The sequence below is a fragment of the Meleagris gallopavo genome, chromosome 3 (genome assembly GCF_000146605.3).
Source record: "Meleagris gallopavo isolate NT-WF06-2002-E0010 breed Aviagen turkey brand Nicholas breeding stock chromosome 3, Turkey_5.1, whole genome shotgun sequence".
NCBI lineage: Eukaryota > Metazoa > Chordata > Aves > Galliformes > Phasianidae > Meleagris > Meleagris gallopavo.
In genome coordinates this window covers 72307320-72321472 of record NC_015013.2, presented here as the reverse complement: position 1 = coordinate 72321472, position 14153 = coordinate 72307320, and the positions used below count along the sequence as shown (strand labels likewise).

Genomic DNA, 14153 nt, shown 5'->3' with positions numbered 1-14153 from the left:
TACCACAATTTGAGGGTATTTGTTAGTGCTAGTGCACACCTCATGGTGTATGGCATTTTGCTGACGTGGTTAAAGGAACACTTAATTACAATCGCTTGAACCAGCAGCCCTGAAGAACATGCATTCTGTTTTCTGAAGTGTATTAAAATACAAGGCGCTTCTTTGTACACATGCGTGGTCATTAGATTACCCATGAGCACTTACATCTGATGTAATTTTGCTGCAACTATATATTTCTGGTGTGGAATGGATGTGGTTGTATATTTCAAGTTGGAGACAGTAAAAAGGGAAACCAGCACATGAAGCAAAGAAGGAATAGCTGGAGTATGCATCTATTAAAGTCTGAATTTGGATCAGTTCAGTAAACAGTTCAGTTACTGTTGTGGACACGAAAATAAAGCTAGCAGAAGAGGGCTTTTGCTGCTAAGGGGGCAGAAGTAAAACTTCAGGTGGCGTAAGGGCACTTCCAGAATGGCTGGAAGCAACTTGCTGTTTCATTTTCATATTAGCATTTGATGAACAAATGTGCAGCTGGTTTTATTGCCCAAAGAATGTCTTCATATTAAAAGACCAGTTGTATTCAGGGAAGTTCATGAATTGCTGAATGCTGACCAAGACCAAAGAGGGAAACATCATCGTGTCTGGATCTGGCAAGAGAAACAATACTTGGAATTTCCACCTGTGATGCTCTGGTAACTCAGCAGATTTCCCACTTCATTCACATTCATCACCATTCAACAAAGGTGTATAAATGTGTATTTCTACTTCCAACTGATTTCTGCAGCCTGCGCGTGTTGGAAAGATTGTATGAAACCGAACTGCTGTGAATGCACTGTTCTGTTTTTACTTGTGTGTGTGTGTGTGTGTGTGTGTGTGTGTATGTATGCATACACATAGCCACACAGATAGAATGCTTGAAATAGCAGCAGATTGGAGGAGGAAAGTACAGAAAAGCAAGCCAAGGAAATTCATAGCTTAAAAATACTTCAAAACATGGAGTTTTCACATGAAAAAATAACAGCATTTTAATGTTTTGCATAGCTTCTTTTGGTTAAGTTCTACTTAATGAGGATTTCTGCTAGTTGCTAAATTGTTTTTATATATAACTTTCAAAACTTATCTGCAGTCAATGCAAGTCAACACGTATAGATGCAGGACTCCAAAATACTTTTTAACTTTAGACAAGGATTTGTTATTTTACTTTGAACTGATGTAACAAAATAGCTCTCACAACATTGTATGTATAAATACACAGTGTAGTATAAGCTTTAAATTTTGATCAGTATTTTAGTCTGTTTTCCAAGTCTTCCATTCTCTTTGTCATTTCTTCCAGTATATAGAAGTTAAGGAAAGAACTAATGATGGTGTGCAGTAATAAAAAATGCCAGGTGTCTGAGTCAGATATTGCTGAGCATGACATTTCTGCTAGAGCCCGGATGATGTGCACTGACTTGGATGTTAAATGTTACACTCAGCTTTACTATGAGTGTGTATCAGCATATTCCCAGTTTGTGAACAGGTGAAACTTGGACGATGCTGAGTATGGAACACAAATCTTATGGGAGCAGCTGAGGAAACCTGGATTGTTCTGGAGTCTAAGGGGAGACCTTGCTCTGTCTACAACTGTGTGAAGGGAGGTTGTGGCAAGGTGGTGGTCGGCTGCTTCTCCCGTGTAACTAGTAGTATGAATAAGGAATGGCCTCAAACTGCACTGGGAAGCTTCCGGTTGGACACCAGGAAAAACTGCTCTGAAAGAGTGGTCAAGTGCTAGAATGGGCTGCCCAGGAAGGTGGTGGAGGCACCATTCCTGGAGCTGAAGAGAGATGCAGATGTTGTACAGAGGGATGTGGTTCAGTGGGAAATCCTGGTGATAGGATGGTTAGACTTGGATTATCTTGGAGGCCTTTTCTAAACTTGGTAATTCCGTGATTCTAATGCTTATAGCATCATTCTTAGACATGTCCAAGATGAACCATCTACGTGGAGGTCTTAAGGTACTAGTACTGCCAGCTAGACCCTGGTGGGCTCTGTTAGCCTGACTGTGGACAGACTGTTTTAACTCCACAGTATTTCAATCTGAAGCTGTTCTTGTCTAGGAAGCACACAAATAACTGCTTAGGTATCATTGCACTTGCAGAAAATAAGCGCTTACTGGTCATGTATATGATTCTTAGAAGACTTAAACAGAACGTGTGATGCATTCTTACTACTTAATTTGATTATGCAGAAGCAGGTTTTATGAAGAAAATCCAGGAGTTTGCTGTGTATGTAATGTTTGCAGAATACAGGAGAAACTCATTGCCAGTTTTCTGCTATTTTCCTGAGACCTGATGGATGTTTAAGATATCATAAAGGCTACTCTAATAGCTCCCTTGGAAAAAAGGCTAGCTTGGGGAAGGAGGACTATCAGTGTGCACTTAACTCCTTTTTCTGTGTGTATACTTAGAAAATTAATCAGACTGCATGTCTCTACATGATTCCTCTATATTGGCAATCTTACTTAAAATGCCTTAAAATGCTTCACCTAGCAGTCCAGAAGGGAAGTATTTCCTGATCCCTGTAGCTACTAAATGATCTTTTGTTATTATCTGAAGTAAACAAAGCAAAGAGTGTTAGGCTTGGTTTTTGACTAGTCCTTCCTTTGCTGATCCTGAAGATATTTACTGTTAGAAATTATTAGAAGTTAAGATCCTTATTAATGTGTTTGGTCCCTTCCGTGAAGAAGGAGACCTCAAGCCTGAAGAGCCTTGCTTCCTGGAGACTGACAATCTCTAAGTAGTTCAGTTTTTCATTACAGTAGATTGATTTGAGCCATGGAGGCAGCTTAGACTTGATGGGTTATAATTTCTTTTAACCTGTTCTTGATTTATGCATAAGAAACATTCTGAAAGGATATATCGCTGCGTGAGTCTTCTTACTTCATTGGTTGCGTAGTTCTGGAACGTCACAAGGTTTTCACATTTGCATTGGTCTTTTGAAGTTTTTGCTGGAAAACAGTCAAGCATAGACAAAATGCTGAATAAATCCAGGGGACCAAGAGAGGGAAAGAAAAAGATTTCTGAAAGCAGAGCAAGTTTAGCGCAGCTTCCTGTTCTCAAAACAAGTCAACATCCACAGGAATGCCATGGGGAAGATTTTGTAAATACTGGAAAATATTACACAGCACTCCTTAAAAGACCAGGCAGAATTGCCTAAACAAAGAACCTAATTACCTGTTGTTCTTGTTGAGTGAGTGTGACTGTCTTCAAAAAGATACTTATGCTGTATTGCAAGACTGGGACAGGCAAGGACATCTGTGATTTCTACTGTGGTTGATTCAGGTCCTGCAGGAAACCCCCCAAAAGTCTAAAAATTATACCCACTTAATGGTACAGTATTTTTGCTACTCACATGCACAGAGTTCTCCCTAATCAGTGAGTAATCTCACTAATTGTAGTGAGGATCATTCATGGAGAAGACTAGCAATACAAAGATGGGAAGGAACCAAGCTGTTAGGCTGTATTTACTGTGTATGTGATTTAAGCTGTGGGTTGCAGAACTGAAAGGGAGTTGTGAAGGTTCCTGTGAGAAACAAGTGATTGAAAGCTGAACATGCTTCACAGAAATTGAGCACAGTGTTGAAATACAAGCTTCCCCTTGAACTAATTTATTTGGATAGTGTAAAAAGTGAGCATGCAGCCATGCATTTGTTACAGTGGATCTCAAATTTTCTGTACTAGAAGCAGATCTGAATTGCAGAAAAGAAAATTGCAGAAAAGAAGATTCCAGGGGAGTTGGGTGGGGAAAGCAGTTCTCCTATAAGTGAATTGTTAGGACTCTGCAGAAGCCATGCTGAGGCAGCTTCACTGTGATTGGGGCTGTCTGGGGACAGCAGGACACCGAGTTCAAACAGCCAACCTGATGACTGTGGATTAGTCCTATGGAGCCTTCCAGATGACAGATCTTGCCGGTGAGCTGAATTTCTCAAGGCTGGTAGAAAGAAATTGTCATTTAATTAAATGAGATCACAGAAGGGACAACAAAGATGTAATTCCCCAGAAAATCAGATGTTTCTTACTTGGTCTTTCACCATACATGGAGATGGCCTTGAAGCCTGCACAGGTATAAGAGGTCCAGTGTTGATGGACTCAGCCCTTGGCAACACACGAGGAGACTCACCTTTCAACTTGTCTATTGGAGATCTCCCAGAATTGAAAGTACTTTACAAGTAGATTAACAGTGCTGAAACAGTGTGAAATCACACTGTGTTGTGTCCTTTTGGTGAAAATTCTTGCGTGTTATATTGTTACCCATGAGTCTTTTGAGGGTGAACTGAATAAGAATAAAAACTGCTTACAGAAAGATGAAATCTTATTTTCTCCTTTGAAAGGAATTTGGAAGTGCTTAGTGAGAAGGGTGTAGTAGTTTCTTTAATGCACTATAATAATTACAGGAAAAAGTACAGGTTTCTAGCTCAAGATGCACAGACTTCAGTCTAATTTATTTATTAGTTAAAGGGTGTCTTGACAGAAATGGAAATGTCTTTGACAAGGGTCATTCTGTACACTGCCTGTTTCCTGCCACAAGAGGGTAATGTAGAGGCAGCTTTTGTTTCTTAGGAGTTCTTTTCCAGAAAACTAAATGCTTTACTTTCAGTTCATTTTAGAGCCCTTGGGTGCACAGATGAACTGGAAAGTGCACACTGAACATCTGCACACCTTGATCTACTGTGCTGGGGGAGTGCATGTGAATGTCTGGAACTTCCTTCCTCCTGATTTTGCAATATGTACCCAAACTTCCTTCCATCCTGAAAGTGGATGCATGAGGAAAAATGGTAATAGCACAACTTGCTGGTGTGCCATCAAGATGCAGCAGGCAGATGGAAGATTCTTCTGGACCTGACCTGTTTGTCATAGCTAGTGGGAGCTCTATTATTATTGGTCCAGTGAGTTTTGACAAATACACTATTATTAAGTTGTACTAGGAAGCAGATGATGCACTTGGGGTGGAAGCTGGAACGGCTGAGCACAAGGAACAGGGAATGAATGGAGATGGGGTGATGGAAAAGAGGTGAGCGACTGAATAAGAAGGCCAGCGTTTATTGGACAGAACTATAGCATTTCTATACATTTAAAAAGCATGACTGGGACTTTGTTTGATGGAACACTGAGATCTCAGAGAAAACAGTCCAGGATAGAAATATGGGGGATGAGATCATGAAGCAAGGAAGAAACAAACTAGGTGATGAGTCCAGCATAAGGATGAGCAAGTAGGAATCAGGATGGTGAAATTCTACATGTAGGAGGGAAGAAACAGGTAAGGTGAACCTTGAGTATTTAACACCAGGTAATGGATGGCCCTAGAAGCTGCTTAAGGGCAGTAGGCTAATGAGACAGTCTAAGGTAGAGGGACTGATACGGAAAGTCTGAGCTTTGGACACTCAGGATTTGAATGTAAGACGGGGGAAAAAACAACACTGAGATACATTGGCAGAGGTGGGGCAGAATCAGGTATTTCAGAAACTCCTTTTCAGGTTTCAGAAATTAGTTTGGACCTGAATTCAGTTTTCATGCTTCTGGCAAAGCTGTAAATAATCAGACAAGTACAGACACGTTGCTAGCAGTAACTGAGTCCTTTGATGAAGTCAGTGCAGTGAACATATATATTCAGTTTTTTTGGGGGGGTTGGGGGTGAACTAATGCTAAACTGAGGTGCTTGTTTCTAGTGTTCTCTTTTGGAACAAAACCTAAATACTAGCTAGGGAAAAGTCCACGAGAAAGTGTTTTACAAAGCAGTGGCTGACTATTTGCAGGAGTCATAATGGTCTGCAATTTGAAAGAACAGAATGTTAACCAGCAGGCTGTTGAATGCTGTCATCTGATCAGGGCTGGAGTCTTGTGACGAACATAAATCCAACCATGTAATTAAAGGCTCCCATAACACACATGCTCCAAACAGACGTAAAAAGGCAACCACGATGAGTACTTATTGTATGTGACACTGCTGTAGCCTCGTCAGTGCTTCCAATCATACGAGAATTCAATGTTAAATGAGGCAATGAATAGGAATCTTCCAACTGAACTGTCCTTATTAATAATTCCTCTTAGTAACAGAAGAGAAAAACACACTTTCACGACTAGTCATCAAGAATAATAGTAATCAGCAGCTATTCTACAGAACTGATGTTTTCTTGCTGAATAAAAGGAGAAAGCCTTACCCCAAAACAGATTTGGAGGGTTTCTGCTTTCAGAGGGCCCCTCACTGCCCTTATATGCTGGTGCCTTAGATTGCTGCTCTTGCAAAGGAGGGAAAAAATTAGGCCCAGAGGAAAAACTGAAAGGAAAAAATGAACTTCTGGCTTGTGTAACAGGTTTGGAGGCAGAATTTCTGGTGGAGTGAATATGTAGTTCTGGAGAGTCCAGGAAAATAACCAGCTGGGTAAGTCCAGAGTTATCCACTGGTGTGAGGCATTGCCTAGAGGTGAGCCAGGAGGAGGCAGGCAGAAGCTCTGAGGCAGAAGCTCTGCCCTGCTACTGCAGGTGCAGTTTAAAAACTGCCACAAAGGGGCAGGATTTACTTATTTTTCATGTTGCAAGTAATATATTAAAAAAAATTTTAAAAATTACAGCTGCTAAATACTGTTGTGGGTACCTGAAAGATGCATTTCCATCACTGAGCTCTGGAGTTGCTAATGAGTGAGAATTATTTTACCAGTTGCCAGATAATTTTGTCTTTGGCATCTCCCCAGGCTTTTAAGATGACATGCTGTCATCAGTAGATTATCTGCCTAGTAAGAAAGTTAACGAACAGACTCGGTTTCATGTTATCATAGTATTCTGAATTTCAGAAAGACTGAGCTAGAAGATTCTTACTATTAAGAGAAGTCCAAAGAATATGCAAACTAGGAAATATTCTCACATTCTTTTTTTTTTTCTTTCAGATTCTTGGTATCTGAATGAGGAAGAAATGCACTGCTGCTTGCCAGCCAATTGTACACAATAACACTAAGGAGTAAAGTAAAATATCTTTGCATTTAATTTCAAGAAAAACACCCAAGTAAAAGTAGTGAAAATTAAACCATCCTGTAGTAGTGCTGTGCTCAATATTATTCACTTTGAAGTTACTGTGTTTTGAGTACAAATTTGAATGTTCTAATTATATTCAGTGCTGGGAGCATGTGAGTAGAAGGGACACACAGTCCTTTCTGGCTGTACAGATTTAATCCCAGCTCACATTCCTCCCTTCCTTTGCAAAATGTCAGGTGGGAATTTATAGAGTGGCTGGTTGTGCCAAAATGAGGAAGGGTGCTTTCTGCAACAAACCTGTATTTGTGAGCAAAACTTGGAGCTTATGTACAACTGTGATCTGCTCTCTGTAGCTCTGAATGTATATTCAATGAACTACTTTTAATGTTCTATAAATATATACTACATATCTTGATAATTTGTTCCATGTTTTTGGGTAGGTTTTTGTGTCTTTTTTTTTGCTACTGAACTTAAGAGCAATTTTTTATTCTCATTAAAACTTTATGAACCCATTATTATTTTCCCACATTCCTAATGAACTAGATCACGCTGCTTTAGCAGGGTGGGGTTCAGTGCTCTGCTGACTTGAGCGTAGCGAAAAGAAAGGGGAGGAAGCAATTAATTCTTCTGAGCACAGGAGTGTACATTTTATACAAGTGTTAAGAAAATAAAGGAAAAGAAATCCTGTACCTTTACCTAGTTATAGATGGGGTGTACATATTCCTTACATATTAAAAGGCAGAAAAATCACCATGAGTGACTGGCACCTTGCAATGTGTTATAGCAATGATCTATGCTATGACAGAGGTCACTGTGAATAAAAGTACCCACTCCTTTAGCCTGCAAAAGAAATCTGTAAGCATGCATTCCTCTTCTAGCAATTAAAGCAGAAGACTGGTACCTTCACAGATCTGAACTTTCAGCTCTTCGCTTATGTCCTCCATTGCTGTGAAATCCTCAGCATAAAAGAGATGTTTATATGATGGCTCAGAAGCAATTTCGAGCAGTTCTTCTTCAATTGCTTTTCCTATTCCAATGGCATAGATAATTATACCTAGAAGAAATTGCATATAATTATTACATCAGCAGTTCTAAACCCTTGTTGCTCCATGAAAAGAAAATATGAGTATTAGTCATTTCAGGAAGAGAGCAGGAGAGCGTGAGAAATTTTTATCTGCCATATATCTTCAAAATTGTATACGAAGAGGCATATTAATGCTTCTGTTATTTAGAAGATGTTTAGAAACTCGCCGCTTTACTGTAATTTAACAGACAGATAGTTTTTAAGTCAGAGAGATGAGAGTTGCTTGCAAAACATCCAAGAAAATCAGCTGCACAGAGTCTAGTCGGAGGTCAGTAACTAGCTGTGTCAATACTGCAGCATCTTCTAAAGTCTAGCTGTACTTTCTATGTTGCAGGCCATCAGCCTCTGTTCTTAATGCAATTTCTCAGAACACAGAAAATGCTCTGCAGAGAAAAAAGGGATCCTTCATTTTCTTGAAAAGCTTTGAAAATTTTCAGTAATCTCTGCTGAATAGCTGTAAAGTTTTTGATTTGTGGTGTGGGTGTCCTGCATGACAGTTTTCTGTCCCAGACATATTTTGTATTAAAAGCAGCACCTTTGAATTACTTTATGGCATGATCTGTCATGCTAGAAGACAGCACTGAAGCTATATGCATATGAAAGGAGAACCCTTCTTCCTTCCAGAACAGCATCAGCGCTTAGACTTAATTAAAAATACATAATATATAAATAAAGATATAACATAATCAATTATTAAATTATTAAACAATGTAAACTTCCCAGTAGATTTCTGTATTTTGAAGAGACGGGGTTGTGGGTTTTTTTAATTAGTGTCTTCTTACTGTTAGAATTTTTGATGAATTTTCCAGTGTTCTCTGTATCAAGTGCCTACCTTCAGGGAAATGCATGGCATTCCATGTGAGTCAACGCATTACCTGTGGATGGCACAGAACCCCAGTAGTGAGGCAGTCAGCATTAGTCCCACAGTATCAATGACAGAACTCTGCAGCAATGGCTCTGTGAAACCAAAGATCTGGTGTTCTGCTACAATGGTCACTCAACTAGGCAGACTGCTGTGGCAAACTGTCTTGATTAGCAGGTACTGTAACACATCTATACAATTATCACATCTTATTTAGCACTGTATTTACACTTCTGAAAGAAGACATCGCCACTCACCACTTCTCTTTGCTCTAGCAGCCCAGTCAGAGACTTCATCTTGGGCTCGTCCATCCGTAAACACAATGGAGATTCGAGGGATGTTTGCTGACAGTGGTCTCGCTCCTTCTGTTTCTGTGAAGCTTCTCTCAAACATTTGCTTCAGAGCCAGTCCTGTCATGGAACCTCGCCCCATATATTTCATTTGTGATACAGCTTTCTTCATGTCTTTGGCTGTGCTAAACTGTCTTAATGTAAACTCTGTGCGGACTTCAGAGGAATACTGAAGCAAACCAACTCGAGCAGCTTTGGGTGAAATGTCAAGTGTATCTAATATTCCTGAGACAAATTGTTTTACAATTTCAAAATTATCCTCTCCGAGACTTTTTGATCCATCAATCACAAACACCAGATCAACTGGGCCTTCAGTGCATCCTGTGAAATAAGCAGAAGTGTTCAGATAATGAAAAAGTTGCACACAGCTGTAAACAGGACTGCATGAACACAGAGATAACCTTGAGTACATTGTTCCTGGCTCAGCCAACCTTGTAGTGTGTCTAGAACGGTTTGTGGACAGTCTTTGTCAAAAGCTAAGAGCGTGCCAATGATCAAAAGCTTTTAACAATAATCTAATCACAGTGACTATCTACCAATTACGTGTCACTTTGTAGAATACTACAACTCCAAAAAATACTGCTCTTTTTTTATGAGTTTGCAGTAAATCAGATTTTTAAGAAAACCTCAAGAATGACTGTTAAGTGGAGAAAACTGCCGAACTGAAGAAAATCTTTAGGATATAGGAACAAAGTTTCCATCATTTTCTTTCAGGGATAGGATACTAACATAGGACAGTATGTTAACTTCACCTGAAAATGCAGATGACCTGAAATAAAGAGAACTGCTGAAGCTGTGTTTATACTGCAGAAGTAGCAAAAATGTAAAGATGATAAAAAAAAAAAGAGTTGCTGAAGCCACATATATATAAAAGCTGAAAATCTAGAAGTCATGTTTAGAGCTGCAGGAAAGAATGAGGCAGGAGCCAAAGAGCTCAGGGAAGGCTGAGAGAGAAGAGTTACACAGAATGCCCTACAGTTTAGGATTAGCTTCATGTCTGAAGACAGACAACACTCATGTTTTTATAGCATAAACTTAAATCTCTAGTGGCAGAAAAACAAGTGAAAAGTTAGAAGTGAGGCAGTAAATGTTAGAAGGGTTTCTACCTGCTAATGTTGGATAAAAATGGTTTATATACCTTGCTTGTAACTATTCACTGCTGAAATTAACCTTTTCTGTTTTACCCACTGAAGCTGGGAGACAATCTAGGAGAGACTGACAAGTTTGCAGTTCTCATACTTGGTTAAGTGCAAATGCAAAATTCAAAGCAGTTTATAAGCATTCTGATTTGACTGCAGAACATACTGAAGACATCTATTACTGAGTCAGTGTAGGAATAAGGAATTTTCATTAATGTTTGGACCTTTCTTCTTAGACAATAGCCTTTTTAGAACTACTGTCCAAGGATTCCTTGCTGCTGAAGAAACAATGCGTCATGTACTAAAGTAATGGTAATACAATGACTATCAGAACCACTTCAGTATCACTCCATATGTCAAGATAAAGCAACAGCTCACAGTGAGTTGGGTTAATTACAGTTGAGTTCAGTCACAAACATGTTTTAGTAATAATATGCTCCTCAAGAAAGGCATACATTTTTGCAGAATATGTTTTTACTGAGCTCCAGTAGAAGAGTTTCTCCTCCAGGAATTAAAAGGATGATGCAATAAATGCATATAATGTTCTAAGCATGTCATATTAAAAGATAAGAATAAAGCACACAGTTCCTCAATAATATTTCGGGGTTTTTTTTCTTGACATTTGGGAAAGATTATTATTGTACTTGATGCTATATGAAAACAGTGTTCCAATTCATTAGTTTTTTGCTTACAAGAGCATGAAGATGAATTGCTCAGTACATTTTCTATCACATTCATATATGCTTCAGGCTTCAGTTATCAGTTACATCAGTTATATCAGTTGTATCAGTTTTGAACTGAGGCTTTTGAAGTGAGGTCAACTAACTTAAATGCTCAAAGAAACAATTTATTTCCAAATATAATGCACTTACTTCTGCAGGTTTTCTGATCCTCTTTTAGTACATACCCCTCCTGACATTTGCAGATGTATGAATCATCGTTATTAACACAAATATGGTCACAACCATGGGCAACTGATTTGCAGACATCTTTGCCTATGAAAAATTTAAAATATTTATAAATTCAGACTCCAAACACAACGTTTAAATAACGCATGTCAAAATAGAACATTTTATCTTTTTTTTTCCTATAGCAATGATGAAGAATGGCAGACAGACATATTGTTACTTACTTCGACATGTTTTTCCATCTTGTCGCAGGACAAATCCCTCATGGCACTGACAGCTGTATGAATTGTTATTATTAATGCACACATGTTCACAGCCATGGTCAATGGACTTACAATGGTCTTTATCTGAGAATCATTAAGAGAATTTCTTTATTAGATCTATTCTTAAATGCAAAGCTGGCATGAGCCAGTTTTGAGAAAAATTAAGTCTGTAATCACTTTTATGACTGAAAGGACATATTCCCCATAGAAGTTTTAGGTACTCACTCCTGCATGTTTTCTTGTCTCTCCTCAGTATAAATCCCTTGTGGCACTGACATGTGTATGAATCACCAGCTGGAACACAGACGTGTTCACAACCGTGGTTGACTGTTTTGCAGATATTTTTACCTTGGAGTAATGAAAATTATATTTAGCACAATTAGCTACATAAATAGCTTTCACAAAATATAAAAAAGTATAACAATAATCTTCCACGAAGGAGCTCATTTCCAAGAAACTGACTTCATTTTATTCTGTGAAGCTGATTATTAAAAACACGAAGAGCACACCATATAAATAATACGTTTCATTAATAGATCAGAAACTACATAATGAAGACTAAGCAACTTACTTCTACAAGTTTTCCCATCTTCCCTCAGTATGAAGTCATCATGACACTTGCAGATATAGGAATCGTCAGTGTTAACACAAATATGTTCACAGCCATGGTTAACTGACTTGCAAACATCTTTATCTGAGGAGAGTGGACAGTTAGCTAGGTGAGATTCTTTAGGGAGAGATAGTATCTTTTATGTACCAGATCAAGTAGTTAGGAATCGCAAATAAACATATTCATGCACAAACTCTCACAGCCACAACACTTAAAAGACTAACACTTAAAACCAAAAAAACATTCTTATGGCTCAGGCTACTCACATTTACATGTCTTTCCATCTTCCCTCAGTATGAAATTTTCATGACACTTGCACATGTAGGATTCTTCTGAATTCACACAAACTTGTTCACAGCCATGGTTGATTGAACTGCAGATATCCTTGTCTGCCATCAAAAGAGTTGGTAGTTAACATATATCAGCAGAGCCCTTTATTATGTGTGTTGTTCATCAAATTAAGTTCTCATGCTACATACTTTTGCAGGTTTTCCCATCTTCTCTCAGTAGAAACCCATCGTGGCATTTGCAAATATACGAATCATCAGTATTAACACAAACATGTTCACAGCCATGGTTGACTGACTTGCAAAGATCTTTATCTAAGAACAGATGACAGCTCTTGCTAGTTAGTACATTTCTACATGATCTTGAATTGCAGATAAAAAGCATGCTGATAAATATCAGACTACTTACTCCTGCAAGTTTTTCCATCTTCTCTCAGCAGGAATCCTTCCTGACACTTACAAACAAATTTATCACCAGCGTTAACACAGGCATGTTCACAGCCGTGGTTGACTGATTTGCAGATATCCTTGCCTGGAAATAGATAAAATTTAATGTGATTTGCAAGTTAAACTTTTAAAAAATTTTTCATAAAGACTGCAGGGGTAATCCCGTCAGCAAAGAAATAGGAAGCATGCACACTGAAAGCTAGTTAAAGGATTGACAGCTTACCTCACGTGAGGCATGAGTTCTTTACCGTCTAAGCAGAAAGAACTACATGGTTTGGACGGTCTCCCAGTGATGGTGAATCATTTTAGGAGCAATCTGACTAGATTAAGAAGGAGGACCTTACATTGGCAGCAGGAAGAGTAAAAGAAGGAATATTTAGTATAGTTATTTAGCAAAAATTCATGCTAGTGAAAACAAAACTGAACAAAAAACCACAGGACGTGAAGCAAAGCACTCCTTTAGGATTCTTACATCAATGCTAAGAATCTGCACAAGCAAAACCCAGGAGTGTAGGGGATAAAGAAAATCCACCAGTATTGGGGAAAACTGATGAACGGATTTCTGTGAGTGCAATGTTAAAGCCAACTGGCCATAACCTCTTCAAGAAGAACAGAGCAAGAAAAAGTAGAAAAGGAAGTCATCCCATCTATCAGCATTCCCTGTTCCTTTCTCACTGCAATAAAAAAAGAAATATTCTCAGTTGCTAATGCAACCTTTACACAGCAAGTACAACACTGGATGCCACTAACAGCAGTGTTCAGATGTGTCAGAATTACAGAATTGTGTCCCAAGTTGGAAATGACCCACAAGAGTCATCAAATCCAACTCCCAGCTCCACACAGTACCACCCCGAATTCCAACCCCCATGTCTGAGATCTGTCCAAACGCTCACTGAACTCCGGCACTCAGGCCGTGCCCACTGCCCTGGGCAGCCCGTTCCATGCCCACCGCCCTCTGGTGCAGAACCTGTCCCTGACCCCCACCCGCCCCTCCCTGACGCAGCTCCATGCCGTTCCCTCGGGCCCTGTCACTGTCACACAGAGCAGAGCTCAGCGCTGTCCCTCCGCTCCCTGTGAGGAGCTGCAGCCGCCATCTGGCCTCCCCTCAGCTCCTCTGCTTTGGGCTGCACAAACACAGGGCCCCCATGGCGGGACAAGCCCTCGCCTCACCCGCTGGCAGTGCTGGGCCTGGTGCACCC

The 14153-nt window shown here is 39.4% G+C and overlaps 1 protein-coding gene across 5 annotated transcripts in view; it reads right to left on the bottom strand.

The window, feature by feature from the left end:
* Positions 1 to 1023: 1023 nt before the first annotated feature.
* MATN2 (matrilin 2) overlaps positions 1024 to 14153 on the bottom strand; it is a 56386-nt gene continuing 43256 nt past the window's right edge. For 3 of the 5 annotated variants that reach the window (XM_010709163.3, XM_010709165.3, XM_019614162.2), the window contains 13 exons: positions 12917 to 13039; positions 12700 to 12822; positions 12487 to 12609; positions 12182 to 12304; positions 11836 to 11958; positions 11572 to 11694; positions 11312 to 11434; positions 9208 to 9621; positions 7906 to 8058; positions 3898 to 3969; positions 3213 to 3323; positions 2897 to 2986; positions 1024 to 1332 (listed from right to left, as the gene is read on the bottom strand). In XM_010709163.3, the coding sequence (XP_010707465.1) occupies positions 1280 to 1332; positions 2897 to 2986; positions 3213 to 3323; positions 3898 to 3969; positions 7906 to 8058; positions 9208 to 9621; positions 11312 to 11434; positions 11572 to 11694; positions 11836 to 11958; positions 12182 to 12304; positions 12487 to 12609; positions 12700 to 12822; positions 12917 to 13039 (1754 nt within the window). In that variant the 3' untranslated portion in view covers positions 1024 to 1279. The remainder of the gene's footprint in view (positions 1333 to 2896; positions 2987 to 3212; positions 3324 to 3897; positions 3970 to 7905; positions 8059 to 9207; positions 9622 to 11311; positions 11435 to 11571; positions 11695 to 11835; positions 11959 to 12181; positions 12305 to 12486; positions 12610 to 12699; positions 12823 to 12916; positions 13040 to 14153) is intronic. The other 2 variants (XM_010709164.3, XM_019614161.2) reach the window with 2 other exon arrangements.